General features: G+C 38.9%; 1 protein-coding gene across 2 annotated transcripts in view; it reads right to left on the bottom strand.

Moving 5' to 3' along the window:
• The window catches only part of LOC129249404 (sodium/hydrogen exchanger 6), a 42,412-nt gene extending 25,874 nt beyond the window's left edge, over positions 1–16,538 (bottom strand). For both annotated transcript variants that reach the window (XM_054889203.1, XM_054889205.1), the window contains exon 1: positions 15,789–16,538. In XM_054889203.1, coding sequence (XP_054745178.1) covers positions 15,789–16,239 — 451 coding nt within the window. In that variant the 5' untranslated portion in view covers positions 16,240–16,538. The remainder of the gene's footprint in view (positions 1–15,788) is intronic.
• Between the last annotated feature and the right edge of the window lie 620 nt (positions 16,539–17,158).

Below are 17,158 nucleotides of genomic sequence, written 5' to 3'. Positions count from 1 at the left end.
TATTTTTCAAAATTAAAGTTTTGAATTTTAAATTAAGACTTCCGCTTAGTCTACGCAATAGAAATATGCGCTTTCTTTAACCTTGAACGCAACTATAACAACAGAAGCATATTTGTCCTTGCTTAAAGCCAGCGAACAATCAAAGCTCTTAACTATTTCCAGGTTTCATCAAAATTGACGCTGGAATGGAATGCCTTGATAAGCTGAGTATCTTATGACAGAACAACCAGGTACGGATTCTATGGATTTCAGGACACATAGGAATTACTGGGAACGAATTGCCTGGTAAAATAGCCAGGAAACGGGCGACCTTCCCATTTATAGGGTCAGATCCATTTTATGGCTTAGGAAAGGGTAACTTTTCTTTTCTTGTTCAGGAAGTAGAGGAAAGACAAATAAGATCATAGTGGGACAAGCTATAGGGTTTATCGGAATCAAAATCCATGATAGGTAGTTTTAACCTCAACCGGTTAAGGCACTGTATGGAATTAAATAAGAATAGTTTGAGAATCATCATAGGAATTCCAAAATCTATTACAGGTTGAATCATCATCTAACTAAACTGGGGATACTCTCCAATGGAACTTGCTGTTTCTGTAGGGAGGAAGATGAAAGCGCCAAGTATGTGCTGGCAGCACTGATGCATAAGCGGCTCAAACTCCTGGGTACACATATTTCACCAGAGGAGGGAATAAAACTCAATAAAACAGCTAAAAGCAATAAAATTTATTGAGGAAACACTCTGAATCCATGAAGGGACTACAATAGATCTTTCAGGTCGCAGTGTTAAATCCCCTCATAATTGAGTGAAAATTATATCATTGGAATCGAAAATTTTGTCAATTTTTTGTAGAAACGGACTATTGAAAATATTACTAAGCTCATTTGTTTGTTTAAGCTTCTTAAAAGGAAGGTTTTTCTATTCGCGAAGAAGTTTTCAGCAATTGCTTTCAAGATTTGCAAGGCGTTTTTTTCTTTTCCATTCATTTCCCTTCAACCGGTATCTTGGAACATGGTTCTGGCCTGAGCGCCATAAAAGCCCCTTCTTTCAATTTTGCTTCAGACAATTTTGGGAATTTGTTAAGGCGATATTCGATTTTATCTTCGGCTCCAATATATTCCTCTCTCTCAAGAAGGATGCCAGAAATTCTGAAATTTTCATACTGACCAGCAAACGATCCAGGAACTTTTTTGACGGTTCACAAATTAGCTCCGTCGTATGCCGTCATCGCAAGCACGTGGCCTGGAAATGTAGTCTATGCCACGATTAGTTTCGCGGTGATAGATAGGGCGACACTTTTTCAACATTTTGATTGCGCGGTTGTATGGTTTCGGGGTCAGAAGATTATGGAGTAAGGGGTATAAATTTATTTCACGAGTCAATGGGTTAACAGGTTTTAGGTTGGGATAATCGGGTTTTAGGATTTGAGTGTATTTGGAGGTTATAGTCAAACCCTGGTGTGATAAAATTAAACCTAAAAAACCCCAAAAATATACACTATATGTAAAGCTTGAAAGCTTAATATGATAATAATATATTATACAATATAAAACAGAAATATTCTTGGAATGATTTTTTTTTATTGTAATCTGGCAAATAATTTCATGGCGTTTATTTTTTGAATATGACATCCGGCATATGTCTGCCGCGGCTACGAGTCACATGGTACATCCGATCAGTCCAATATTACGATTGTTAGACGCTGTATGGCAAGTTGAGCAGTCTTGTTGGAACAAAATGCAGTCAATCTACAGAAATAGTAGAGAAATACCCAGGTATTTAATTTGACTGCAGGCTTACTTTCTGGGTCCGGCATGCGGATTAGCAGATTAATGGCAAACATTGGTGAGGTAACATAGAATTAAAGAAGGCTAATCATGGATCCCATGGGCAAGGATCCCAAGAGATGCATCGAGGACGTACTACGGAAAAAAAGATAGATCCCGACTTAGTGTAACAAAGAGAAAAACAAAAAATAAAATTGTCGTCAAAGTTATGTGATTAGTTTTTGGAAACAAGAATTCAGTCAGAATGGCTCGATAGCGCTCGTCACCGTAACGGCAGCTCCTTCCTCATTTTCTTATTCCTTACTGAACAGAAATGTCAACACACTTTGCCATTCTCAGCTGCCAAACCATAGTAACCAACCGGCAAATAGCCAGTCACCCAGGCAGACACTTTTTTTTTTGCCTGGCTGTGTATTCAAGTAGGTTAGGTTAGGTAGTAATGGTTGCCCAGAGAGTGGGCCCACTTGGACGAAAGAAGTTTGGTTCATCCTTTGTGATACCATTGGGGAAAAAGAGGTGAAGAGGGAAAAAACGATAGGACAAAAATGGGTGGGGAGGATTGAGTATTTGTGGACTATGAACGGTGACTAATTTGCGGTTGTGTTAGCCTCTTTATGCTGCTGATGAAGTTCGTGTACTTGCCCAGCGCTCGCTGAGTTGGTGCAAAGCCTATCCTTCCAGGAGTAAAGCGCAGGTTATGAAGGGGATCCCAATCCTCTCCTTTCGCGGGCGCACTACCTCATAGGCTCCTTTTCTGGCCAGCTCGTCGGCTTCGCAGTTTCCAGCAATGTCCCTGTGACCAGGTACCCAAATTATCTTTACATCGAAGAACTCTGATGCAATCGAGAGCGAGACCAGGCATTCTCTGACCAGTTTCGAATGCACCACAATAGAGCCTAGGGCCCTAATTGCCGCTTGGCTATCGGAGTAAATATTTACCTTTTTAACAGCTGCTTCTTTAACTGCGGCCACCCCTGCTTGGAACACACTGCAGTGATCCGGTAACCTGGATTTGAGTTTGATGGGGAGCTCTTTGTAGAATACTCCTCCTCTAACTCTACCGTCCAACTTCGAGCCATCCGTGAACAGGTTAACCAGGCTCTGTCCCCCGGTCCACTCCTCCCTTGATGGAATATGGGTGGAGAAAGTTCCGCTTGGACTGAGCGAAGGTACACACGGATCTGTCGACGAGGGGATGAACTCGAAGTTTCTGAGGATGCTTGAGTGCCCATATGTGAGATTGAGCTTATAGCCCAAGCCCTTCAGTCTGCGTGCGGTACGTGCAGCGGCAATTCTGCCTGCGATGTCTATAGGTACCACATTTAACATTACATTTAGCGCTAGAGTAGGAGTAGTTCGAAGCGCCCCACTGATTCCAATGAGTGCATACCTTTGAACTCTCTCTACCATTTTAACTGAGTGAGTTCCACCAGACAACGATTCCATATCACAAGATTGGCTTTATTATGGTATTATAGAGCTAATACACAACTCTAGGCTAGAGGCCCCATCGTTTACCAATTGCACTCTTGCATCCATATAAAGCGATTGTTGCGTTTCTTACTCTCTCCTTAATATTGAGCTTCCACGTTAGCTTACTGTCAAGGATTAGACCTAGGTACTTCACCTTATCAGAAAGCACCAACGGAGCGCCCCTCATCGAGGGGAGTTGAGCTCTGGGTATTTTATATTTCTTCGTGAAAAGGACGAGCTCCGTCTTAAGAGGATTTACCGACAAGACGCAGTGCGCTACCCATCGATCAACTACGTTCAGATATCTCTGCATTAAATCGTAAAGGGTATCTATAAACTTTCCTCTAACAATTAATGCCACATCATCCGCGTAGGCAATCACCCTACAGCCCCTCCTCACCAGCTCCTCCAGCAAGTCATTGATAACAATGATCCAGAGAAATGGTGAGAGGAAAGGTCGGCTCCAACTCCCTGATATTCAAGTAAAGATAAGAGCTTTTTGTAATATTGCAATGACAACAAAGGCGGAAATATTTCACTGGATAATACTGCGTAGTATTTCATATTTTACAAAGTATTTACATCTCTGCTTTTGCCTATGAGTTTTAGTTTTGCAGCCCTATACTTATTTGATTAATTCCTTTCAAAATGAATCAATGTAAAACTGATAACAACTATCGCAAGCGGTATGTATTTGAAGAAATTATTAAAAAAAAATCAAAAAATTTATGTAAATAATTAACAATATTTTAACTATTTTTTTGAATTGTAATTGAATTGTGCATGCAAATCAAAGTCAACAATTCCAATTAGGGGACGATATATCCGTAATCAAGTTTTCAAAATGGACTGCTGACGAGACATGAAATATAATAGTTTTGTTTAGAACGACTCCCTTATCATGCATCACTACCGGGGTCGGCTATTTTATGCAACATGCGCAAGTAAATGCAAAATGATAACTGTGCATGATATTGCGCAACAACAAACAGTTGACTACAATGCCTGCATACGAGTATATGTGGGTAGGTAGAAGTGGCGGTCGGTCTCTAAGTATGGGTACACATACATACATATGTTTCTGAATCCATGTGTGTACACCTGTGTTCACAATAATAGCAGCGCGACATGCTTCAAAGTTTTGACTATTTTTAATTTTTTTAATGAAAATATAGTTTATCTTACAATAAAAACCATATAACATAGGTTAGGTTAGGTTAGGTTAACCCGGCTGACATTAAGCTAGGCATAGACCTTTTGGTCCCTAGCGAACGCAGATGGAGACTGACCTTTATTAAGATTTCAAGTAGATATCACGTAGGATGTCAACGCTTTTAGCAAACATAAGCATAGCAGGAGGATCTATTTTTGAGATACCCTCTGCACCCTCAAAGTGTGGGTCTCCCAGGCATTTTAAGCGCGTTTTTTAGAATGTCGGACTTTGTACAAAAGAATTTTCAACAAATTTTCATCAAATTCGAAACATTTACGAAGTATTTTCTTCATATAAAAAAATTTCGAGCATTCGTTGGGTTTGGTTACGGTAGTTGCCACTCTCCATAAGGGTGTAGAGCAGGCCCACTTTCGCCTGGAGGTCGCATTGTGATACCACTAGTTTGGACTCAAGTTCGCTCTCTAATTCCCAATGTAGTGAAACCAATTCGTCTCTCGCATAAACTAAAAAATAATGTGAATGGCTGCCGATTCCAAGACTGCTAAACATCCAAAGGAGTAAAAGTTTAGGCAGTGATATCGCATTCTGGCAAGAGCGGGGCAGTGACAGAGGAAGTGTTTAACGCTCTACACCTCCTCGTCGTTCCTCCGTGTGCAACAGAAGTCATTTGAGAGAAAACCTATACTTTTTCCATGTGTTCCCATTAGGCAGTGCCCGGTGATGTTACCAACTACTGTACTAATGGAAGGCCGGTCTAGATTGATGAGGGACCTAATTCTAAGCTTATTCCTTCTATATCAATTCTGTCCAGCTATCTCACAAGTAGACTCCGTGCATCTACTGCTGGCTTGCGCGATGTATACCAACCGATGGAATAAAATGTATTATACAAAACAAATTATCAAAAATCAACGCGAATTTTTAACCACTCTAAACTTGTATAGGATAGAATAGGATAAATGGCTTCCCAAAAGAGGGGGATCAAAATTCGTCCATTGTGATACCATAGGGAAAACTACCATATAGGAGAAGGAAATAACAGAGGGAAAAGATCCAAACAGATGTAAAAAGGAAGAAGGGGTTTTGGATTAGAAGGTGACCACCAACAGTAGCTAATTACGTTTATATTAAACGCGTCAAGCTACTAATGAATTACACCAGGTGTAAATCCGCCATATCCGCAGGTGTAGCAAAAAAGTAAAAGCCCAGATGTCTAAATCTTTGCTCGACTAGAGCAGGGCAACTTCAGCTAAAATGACTTGAAGCAATCCCAAGTCTCACTGCATCGACATCTTAACAGACAATGTCCGGTAAGGATACCCACCAAATTCGAGAGTTGCGGCTTTGGTAGCCTTAGAAGTTCCCTCGAGCGCCTCCGATCTATCCGTGACCAGAAGGATCTCGCGATTTTGCACGTTTGCGCATTAGCTCAGCGCTCGCTGAGTTGATGCAAGGCCCATATTTCCCGGCCTACAGAATCTCAGGGGTACCTTAATCCTCTCATTTTGCGATGAAACCGCCTCCAGGATCCTCTGTCTAGCCAGCTCATCAGCCCAGCAGTTTCCCCCTTTAAACTGCTCTGACCGGGAACCATGATGAGCCTAATATTGATTTTTATTTTGTTAATTTTTTACAAACTTTGAATTGTATAGTTTTCGTCGAAATATGTATTTAGAAAATAAATTAAATTATATAATAAATAAATAAATAAATTGTCAACACTTTGCAACTAGTCGTGTTGCTATTATTGTGAACACAAGTGTACGCGTATTGTAGCCTAATTACATATGGTGCTTACACCAAAGTTAGTGACTAAGCTGGTGATAAAAATTTAAATTAGATACAAACATGAATGCCCATTTTCAATGACGGAATAAATCACTTACAAGTTTTACTCATAATGCGCCACTTTTATTATAAAGAAACGCTTGAATATTTATTCCAAAAGCGACGAATAACCCATATGTGATTCTCGTATATGCCAAAATAAAGGGTGAAAACTTCATCAATAGTATGTGTAGTGAAACATTTTTAATCTTGAGCAATACTTCCGCGTTCATTAAAGTGTGGAAAGTTTTATGAAGCTTAGAACAAAGCTTTGACAATTTTAATTGCCCTTTTTACTGTAAATGGGAAAATACGCGGACTTTATGGAGCCGCCGTAGCCGAATGGTGACTATCAATCCGAAGGTTCGGGTTCTAAACTCACTGTTGTATAGAAGTATCGAATAATAGAAAAGCTTTTCACCCCTCTGCAAACAATGGCAAACCTCCAAGTGCATTTTTTCTCATGAAAGAGTTCCTCATCTCATAAAAAACCATCTGCCATTCGGAAGTGGCATAAAACTGTATGTTCTTCGAATCGTGGAATAACATGAAGACTCATTGCACAAATGGGAGGAGGAGATTGGTCAAACACCCAAAAATCGTGTTAACGGCGACTATTTTCGTCTTTTAATGGTGTACGTTGTTGTTGTAGCAGTAACTTTGCCCTGTCAGTGTAGTGTAATCAACGGTCGCCTTCGTCTAACTCATCTAATGGTAGGCCCAGGAAACTTGCTGTTTCGACAGGTGTCGTGCGGGGTGACTTCACATGGTGGACATATGCTGAGTATGTCGGGGTCGATTTTGGATAGGTAGGAGTTTAACCTGCTACAGTATCCAGAACGTAATTGTGCCAAGGTTACGCGGGATTCTCGGGTAAGTTGGAGCTTTTCGTCTGCAATGGGTGGGCTCCGATAATGGCATTCTTAGGTCGGGAGCTTAAGAGGGTGGTAAGAGTCTCCCGATGAATGTCGTTACTGTCGAAGGTAACACCCAATATTTTAGTGTCATCGACTTTTACCTTAAGTTGCAGTTTGACCTCCTTTGTCCAGGTGGTGAAGAGGGTCGCCGCGGACTTCGTGGGGGAAAGTTGTAGGCTCCTCGCAGTAAAGAAGCGAGAAAGGCATATACGCCTTCATGTTGGCTTTAAACTAAAACCAAACTTTCGTACTTGTGATTCTTCATAACTGTACTCCGTCAGCACCAGGCTCTAGGTCATTTGATCGTTCTATTTGGAGTATTTTGAATGAAAAAAAACTTCATTTGTACGGATTAAAATCTCTCTGGGGAAAATGAAAATATCATAAATATCATAAAACAGTGAGTCATTCACAGAGACATTGGACGGACTGTAGGAGAAACGACCCCGACTCATCATCAAACTTGGAAGAAGGAAGTTTATAGGCCTGGTACCGCCCGAATAGAGGCACATAGGCTCAAACGCTTGGTTTTGATAAAAAAATTGTATTCTGTATTATTTAGTTATGAATTCATTATTTTAAACCTATACACAAAGTGCTGAATCTACGTCTGGATAGAGCACGACGATGCCATAGAAAGTGATCGTCTCCTCCTCTTCTTCATTTAGACAGCTTCTGAAGAAGTCATATGTTTGCAGGCCCACCCTCTGGGCGTGTCTGTCTATTATGAAGTGCCTCGTTATAACGGAAATCAGTGTGCTAAGACATGCTTATTTCAGCTTAGCAGAGATTCTGAAGAAGATTATTAGCTGCCAGGTTTCACAGAAGTGGGGAGATTACTCCACCATGACGGGAAATTTGTTAATAGATGACTCGCCCAAATCTGCACTTATCGTCCGCCCGATTAGCATTCGTTCTATAAACAAGACTAGAGCACTGTTTACTTCCATCTCTATGAGCGATTCTGCAATTACTTCCGAGTAAAGTAAGTCGTTGAAAGACCCTCGCTGTCCAAAAAGGCAGCGGTGGTATGTTCCTGACAGTGAAGTGATTTCTCAAGATCAATTTTACTAGCATGCTATCATAAAAATAAGAACTCATTGCGTCATTCAAAAATGTTTTAGTGCGGTTCCATACGATTTTCAATTGCTGTTCCACTTCGCACGATATGACATAACGCCCCAGCTCATTGCCACCGTTATCAGCGTATTTTGGATCACGAGTGTACTTTTATTATTTTCAATTAGTTTACAGTGAAGGCTCGGCATTTTCTTACGGAGTACCGGTGGTCTAGAATTAAAAAAAAATAATTTTTTTTTTGATACTTCGAAAGTATAGACTTTTAAAAATATACTGCCAAATTTTTGAAAGGATATTTCCAGTATTTTCGATTCTACAGCCGTCACGCGGCCACACTTAAAACTTTAAGCTGAATTATTTCAAAACTACTTTCTTCGGCCTATTCAACTAAATCGTCTGAAATTTTAATGTTTTATTTCAATTATTTCGTTTGTTTTTTTTTTATTATATTAAAAAACTGAAGAAATCCCAGCTACAGTCATACTGATTAATAACTTTTTGGTCTTTGTGTTTCAGATAAATAGAAGAGCCAAAGTGGACAACACCGTCCGAGGCCAATTTTTCTAGACGGTCAACTTCAGCGCCATTTTTAAATTTATTAAAATTAAGAAATTTTTTTTCCTTTTTCTATGAAAAAGAAGTTAAATAAAAAGCCTAAAAAATTTAAATATTGTTTTTAATTTTTTTTATTGTAAAAAAAAAATTCCTGAAAATACTCAAAATTTTCGAGCTCTGGACCACCGGGACCCCTTAAATAATTTCTTTGCACCATTAGTTAGTTTGGCTTTCTTAGTGGAAGTTATTTGGGTTCCTTGTTTCCGATGAGGGCTTCCGTTTACTACATTTCTTATGTTGTAGTTAATTTAGAAAAAAAACTTGCTGTATTTCATATAAAATAATAAAATAACTGTATTTGCTGTTATTGCACATTGCGAGACTGATTAAATTCCGAACAAATTTCTAATAATTACATTATGCTCGGACTTTCAACTTTCTTCGAGCAAAGATTTTGACAGTTGACCTTGCTTAATTTAATGGTATCCCTCGTTTTGTCAGATTGGCACATGGGCTGAAAAGTGAGGGCCTAACACATAGATGGCACGAGTTTTATTGCATTCACCTCTTTTTCAGTTAGTAGTAACCTCAAAAAGACAGCTGTTAAAATTTCATGATATTCTATTCATCTACTTTTGTTATTTTCAAAACAATTTGATCCATTCCAAGAATTCCGTTTTTTTAATTTTTAATGGGGGGAAAAACCGTTTAAGCGAAGCAATGGCTTGAAAAGTGTTATGGGCACTCCGCTCAATCAGAAACAACAATAAAACGATGGTTTGCTGTTAAACATGGTCGTAGAGACACCGATGATGCATAACAACAGAAAGCATCAAAAAATTCACAAAATCGTTCTGAATGATCGAAAACTGATATCAGAAAGCACGAGTTGGCTATATATTGTATGAGCATTTGACATCATCGGCCTTAACAACCACGCGGTTAATTCTGCCTTCTCCAAACTGGATAAAAAAGCAAAGCGAATGGGTCTGGTGGTGAACGAGGACAAAACGAAGTACCTCCTGTTATCAGAAAAACAGTCGGCGCACTCGCGTATCGGCACCCACGCCACTGTTGAGAGTTATGATTTCGATGTTGTAAAGGACTTTGACAAAACTAACACTCTACAAGACTATCATCATGCCCGTCCTAACATATGGCGCAGAAGCGTGGACGATGACAACATCTGATGAAGCGACGCTTGGAGTGTTTGAGAGAAAGATTCTGCGTAAGATTTTTGGACCTTTGCACGTTGGCAACGGCGAATATTGCAGACGATGGAACGATGAGCTGTATGAGCTTTACGACGACATTGACATAGCGCAGCGAATAAAGATCCACCGGCTACGTTGGCTGGGTCATGTCGTCCGAATAGTGGTAGCAGAGGAAGAGGAAAGCCTCTTCTGCGTTGGAAAGATCAGGTGGGGAAGGACTTGGCTTCACTTGGTGTGTCCAACTGACGCCGGTTAGCACGAGAAATAAACGACTGGCGCGCTTTGTTAAACTCGGCCAAAATCGCGTAAGCGGTTATCGCGCCAATTAAGAAGAAGAATATTTGACAATGAATTAGCTCTGTTCAAAGTGGGTGCCACGTTTGCTCCCTTTTTTTATTCATCAAGACAACGCGCCGTGTCACAAGTCAATCAAAATAATGGCAAAACTACATGAATTGAACTTCGAATTTCTCCCACATCCACTGTATTCGTCAGATTTTGCTTCCAGCGACTAATGGCTGGTCGCAGACCTAAAAAAATGCTCGTCGGTTAGTAATTTCACTTGAATGAAGAAGTTATCGCTGAAACTGAGGCCTATTTTGAGGCAAAAGGTAAATCGATCTACAAAACTAGTATTGAAATGTTAGAGCGGCGCTGGAATGATTGCGGTTTCTTGATGGAAAATACGTCGATGAATAAAGCTAATTTTTAACAAAAGCAAAAACGTGTTTCCTTTATTAGGACCGGAGCTTTTCAACCCATGTGTTACATAGCTTTCACGAGACTGGGTGACATTTCCAAATACCGCTAACTCGAAGACTGAAGCCAATGTGGCCATGAAATTAGAATGTGTCATTTAAATAACATCAACCATGAGAATCTTTGCCCAAATTTCGAACAAGCACGGAGTTATTATTAGTAAAACTTGACTCGGCTGACTAATAGAAGAAAGAACCTGTGTGCTTCTAGTTTGTTGACGGCAACTGTATGTAACTATGTAGTATAAACAGTTAAGCTGTTCAGCACATACTATTATTTTTTGCTTTGGGTCTTTTTTCTGATTGCCATGTTTCAGTATGAAAAGTACTATAATATAATTAAATTCTATAGTACTATAACTTTATAAAAGTATGATATTAGGATTTTCCAGAAACATGCATTGCAGATTAAATTAATTGGAATTTTATACAAATGTACACGGGCGCAGCCGTAGCTTAATGGGCATAAAACACCGAATGATAGAAAAAGTTAATTCTACTAGGTTGTTCAAGTTTTACGGTTCGGTAAGAAAAACACTTATGGTTTCAAACCCACTCAGTATAGTTTCCCTGAACATCAATTCACTTGCTCCAACCAGATTCCAATTTATTTTATGAATTCCACCCTTGAGTGAGAATCCGGAAATACGTTGCTGTTTTTGTTGTTGTATCAGCATAAACATTCCCCATACATATATGGGGAATGCTCCTGAAGTGACAGTCCTTGGCCCGATATAAATCCGGGTCGATCCGGTAACGTAGAACCGACTGTCGTGGGAACGTTGCAAAAATAATTGCAAAATACGTCTCCACAGCTGCTTTGATCGTATCATTTGATGGAAAACGCTTCTCACCCGTACATTTGTTTAGGTCTGGAAACAGTTGGAAGTCGCTAGGGGCCAAATTTGGTGAATACGATGGATGCTCCAACAATTCATGGATTTTAGCCATTGCCAAAAAGCCTATTGTGAACCGGTGCATTGTCCAGATGAAAACGATTTTTTTTCCTTACGAGATCCTGATTTTTATGATTTCTGGCTTTGTTGCTGTTTTTGGACGTCCTTGATGTGGATCGTCTTCAAGGCTTGTAGGACCTCGTTTAAATTCAGCAACCCATATTTCTATTACACTAATTGATGGCGAAAAGTCCTTATACACTTTCAACATTCGTTCATAAATTTCCTTTGCTTTTAAACCTTCCCAAAATTAAAAATTCAATCACTGCAGGATACTTGATTTTTCCATTGTAGGAAATGCTGTGACACGTTGGTACTAAATGGCTTGTAAACAAAGATTAAAATGAAACTTCACGTACGTTCACATGAAGAGTGTACCAACATAACAAAAAAAATTTTGGCTAGTAGCGACGGCTTTTCTTATCGAACCGCAAAACTTATTGAACAACCTAGTAATAGCATTCGATCATCGACAGGTAATAGCAAACCTCGCAGTGGCACGAAAAAGTTCCACATAAAAAACACCTGCCGTTCCATTTGTGGAAAAGATCAGACGCACACCACAGGGTGGAGTGGCCAAATACTCAACAAAGTTTGCAAACTCCAATGATTATTATTGCTGTTGTTTTTAGGATGTTTGACTTTGGCTGCGCAGAGATTAGCGGCGAGGTGTACAATTTGGCACCGACTTTCGAAATATTTAATTTCTGTTCGGGTTTCGGCAGATATTATATGTTATGTACATACTACTGTGGGCAAAAAGTAAGGTGAATTTATTTGTCAAACTTCGCGGGATTAAAATTTCGCTCTAGTTATTTTTTTCATGAGTTGGCAGCACTGTTAATAACATCTGGGCCAACTTTCATGTGAATGTCATTATCAGTAATATATTTACGCTTGTGCTTACCAAACGACCAAGAGTGCATTTTTCGATTTTTACAATCTCTGATTTGATTGAGCAGAGAAGTGCCATCAAATTTTGTTTGCGGAATGAAATTTCGGCTGCGGAAACGTTTAGCATGTTGCAGAAGGCATTTGGTGATTCGACCATGCTGCAGAAAAATGTTTATAAGTGGTGCAAAGACTTCAAAGAGGGTCGAGAACGTGTTGATGACTTGGAGCGCTCCGGACGACCATCGACGTCAACAGATGACCAACTCGTCAATAAAGTGAAGGAGTTAGTGCTCAAAAATCGTCGGTGACTGTTAAAGACCTTACTGATATGATAGGAATATCAGAAGGATCTGTGAAAACCCTTTTTGAAAGACCATTTGGGCCTACGAAAAGTCAAATCTCGTTTGGTACCGAAAACTCTCAATTTCTTGGAAAAAAGTCGTCGCGTTGATGTGTGTGAAACGATGCTTTCAGACTATCAGGACAAGCTCAAATGCATCATTACGGGAGATGAGACTTGGATTTATGCTTACGACCCTGAAACAACCGACCAATCAAGCGAATATCGTGCTAAAGGCGAGGCCAGACCGAAAAGAGCACGTCAAAGTCGTTCAAAAATAAAGGTCATAATGACAGTTTTTTTCGATTTTCGTGGTGTGGTGCACTATGAATTCCTTCCACCTGGCCAAACTGTTAATAAGGAATATTATTTGAGCGTTATGCGTCGTTTACGTGAAGCAATTCGTCTAAAAAGACCAGAATTATGGGCCAACAACTCTTGGTTTTTGCATCACGATAATGCACCGTCTCACACTGCACTCGTTCTTCGTGACCATTTCGCCAAAAATTCCACGCATATCGTTCCGCAACCGCCGTATTCGCCTGATTTGGCTCCGTGTGACTACTGGCTATTCCCAAAACTCAAGAGACCACTCCGGGAAGGCGTTTCGAGTTGATTGAGGAGATAAAAGCTGAATCGAAGAAGGTGCTGATGGCTATACCGGAAATGGACTATTTGGCATGTTTCGGGGATTGGAAAAATCGGTGGCATAAGTGTATTTCATCGAGAGGGGACTCTTTTGAAGGGGATGAAATTGATTTACAAGAATAAATAAAGATTTTTCATTTTACAACCAACTTCACCTTACTTTTTGCCCACAGTAGTATGTACTTATATATTTTTCGAATGATAGAAATTTGCTCAATGCGCTAAGAAACTTTATTGGCGAGTAGTCCGGAAGTTACAGACCCTACCCCTATTTTAATAATAATCGGTTTATTTACAAAAAAAAAAAAATGCCACTATTACTTGAACATGAAAGTAAATACAGTAGGTTCTGTTTTTATGCGGCTTTTTTTTATGCGGTTTTGAAATAGTGCGGTTTTTTTTTAAATTACAAAATGCATGTCGACCTATCGGTAATTGTACATATAAACAAGATTCTAAACCAGCTAAGCAAAAACTCATCACAGATTTCATCAGAAATGCTAACCCTACAAGTATGGAACCGCATGCATAACTATCCAGATAAGATGTGTACATTTCCTAAAGTGACGAAAGTGATTTTACGCCAAATCCTAAACGAACGCGCAACATGTGGGTATTGTCTGATTCTATTTCTGACTTAAATTTATTTTTCGATTTCGACGTTTCTTAAATAAAGATATAATTTTCAAAAATACAATGTTTTGTTTATGCGATTTTATTTAATTATTTCAGATTCACGCGGTCTATGGAACGTATCTATAGTTATAATATGGGACTAGTGCCCTTTTTTATGCGATTTTATTACATTATTTCAGATTTATGCGGTTTTAGCATTTGAAACGTATCTATAGTTTTACTATAGAACTAGTAGCTTTTTTTATGCTGTTTTTTTTATGCTGTTTCTTGCGGAACGTATCTACCGCATAAAAACAGAACCTACTGTAGTTCATCTCAATTTTCTATTATTCAAATTATTCACACATAATCAATCTCCTTGATTACGTTACATGCCCGATTGGAAATGACGAAAACCTTTCATAGAAATGGAATTCATGCAAAGTGTTTCAACTTCAATCATTTTTCTATAGGATGATAATTATAACACAAAACGTGATTATTGTAGACACTTAAGGTATTTGCTGGCTGTCACAACAGCAACAACAACAACGTATACGCTATTGGCAATTTGCACAGCTGTAATTGTGTTTCGAAGAAAAAGAATCATAACAATTTAATTTATTCAATGTAAATGTGAATAATAAACCTAGAGATCGTCTACTTTGAACCAATTATGATTTGATGGAAATTATATAGGGAATTGTTCGGCTTTACATACAATTAATTTGTATTTGGCCGTGAAAGGAAAAGGGTTTGCGTCCGTAGAAGCCATCTAAAAGGCGTGTACGGACATCCTGAAGGACATTCCGGTCAATGAGCTGAAACACTCTTTTGAAAAGCTTTTAGATCGCGCAAAACAGTGTATCAAGGCCAGAAGGGACTATTTTGAATAGATAAACTCGAAGTTATTAGGCCAAAGCTCCTATCGTTTCTATTTTAGCTCAGTCTTGTTTATTTTGGACTTCATCTTGTATGTAGACATATGGGCATGTCGATAATGCATGCACGTCCATACCCAGTAGGGAAATTCACATTTGAACACATGCATGACTATTACTATCTTTATTAAAAGTCAAAATAAGTCAGCTTTTTATGAATTAACCAAAAGAACAAGTAAATAAATGGGTTAACGGCATGGAAATGTGCGAAATTATCAAAGTATTTTCTGAAAATGAAAGTATCTAAAATTATGTTATCAATACCACGCAGCGATTAAATGATTATACTAACACTTTCGTTTGTAAAAATATTTATTATGTTAGCACTTCATACTGCTGAAGCGTGAATCATAATACTTTTGTTTATATTGCGCGGATTATATTTGCTTTTGTCATTTGCTACGACTAAGCACTAAGTACTTTATGGCCAAGGCGCGCGGAGGGGTGTACTGCGCGCAATATATTTTGTAGACAAGTTTTGTTACAATCAAATTATTTGATGGATCGATTTATTTTGTGTAGAGGTTGAGTGCTTCCCTTCATAAACTTTTGAATTGATAAGGCGTCTAATTACAGTACAAATTAGCCATATGGAACTGATGACTTACCGTAAATGACCGCAAGACCAGTTTCATGTAGCCAGGAGACACGATGATGCTTGAACAGCCAAATTGTTAGTACAGTTAACGTCAGCAAAAAGGTATAAACCAAGAGATTAAGACTATCAATTCTATGTGTGAGCGTGGCCTTTGCGTCCAGCGCAATATCGGTCGCAGTTGCATTGGAGGTATGCGTTAGGGCTGCTAGCAGTAGAAATGAGAATAGTACGTGTGATGCGCGGTCATTACCAAACCACACAATACCCCCATCGCCACCTCCAAGCGCTTTTGCGTTGTGTTTTCGGATATTGTTGCCTAATGAAAAGCTTCTTCGTAGGCAATTATTTCGTTGTATATTTTTTCTATGATGTGGTGCTGTTGCACGTTTAACCCACTTGTGGTGGTGCACTCTTTTCATGCTTATTCCCCCAGGATTATATACTGCCAGACCAGTCGTCATAGTCAGTAATCGATATTTTTATTCCGCTTATAGAGGTGTTGGATATGAGACGACGAATTTACGATGTTCGCCTCCCACACCTAGCCCCAGCACAATTTTATGTAATTATGTATATTTCACAATTTTTTTTCTTATTCCTTTACAATATGATGGAAATTTTTCGTATTTCACAACGTTTATCACAATTTTATTTTAACTTTTACGCGATTACTCAGTCGAATATTCTACGCAAATAAACTTCAGAAATAAAAAATCCTTCGTTCTGGACATCCAAGTATCTATCTCTTTCGTCTATTCTTCTTCGCTATTGACAATTATTTGAGCTTTGACAGTGACAAGTTTTTATTTTGTTGCCATGGGAAAGCAACAACAGTGATTGTTTTTGTTCATATTTTGCTTTAGAATATTATTCTAAACAAATAACTCTCCACACAGGGTTGGTTGGGAATCGTGTAGCCAGATCGCACAATTATGCGACCGATCATTTTCACGAATTCTCTCCAACATTTACAGGTGGCTTTCAATTAACATTAATTATTCAGGCTCTTTGTAGCTAACAATAACGGGCCGCTAACAATATATTGACGCCCATATTTTTCGGTGTCACGCCAGAAGTTAAGGTAACGAAAATAGACTCGTTTGATTTAGATAGTTTATCTGATAAGATGAAACAATTGTGGTTAGCTGAACTAATACATAAAATATGAAGTAGTCCATCGAGTTAAAAGAGTTTATCGCACGGCGTAGGAGGGGAGATAAATTGATGGGTTTTGACCAGTTAAAATAACGTAGATCGGAATGTAACATTTGTTTTTCATTACATTTATTGTAATGTAATTAAGGAACATTTAATTCTGATCAATACCTACTGATCAATACCTTCTGATTCTTATCAATACCTACCGATAATCCTCGGAGA

Source organism: Anastrepha obliqua, chromosome 5 (assembly GCF_027943255.1).
Source record: "Anastrepha obliqua isolate idAnaObli1 chromosome 5, idAnaObli1_1.0, whole genome shotgun sequence".
Taxonomy (NCBI): Eukaryota; Metazoa; Arthropoda; class Insecta; order Diptera; family Tephritidae; genus Anastrepha; species Anastrepha obliqua.
This window is presented reverse-complemented; position numbering and strand designations above follow the sequence as displayed.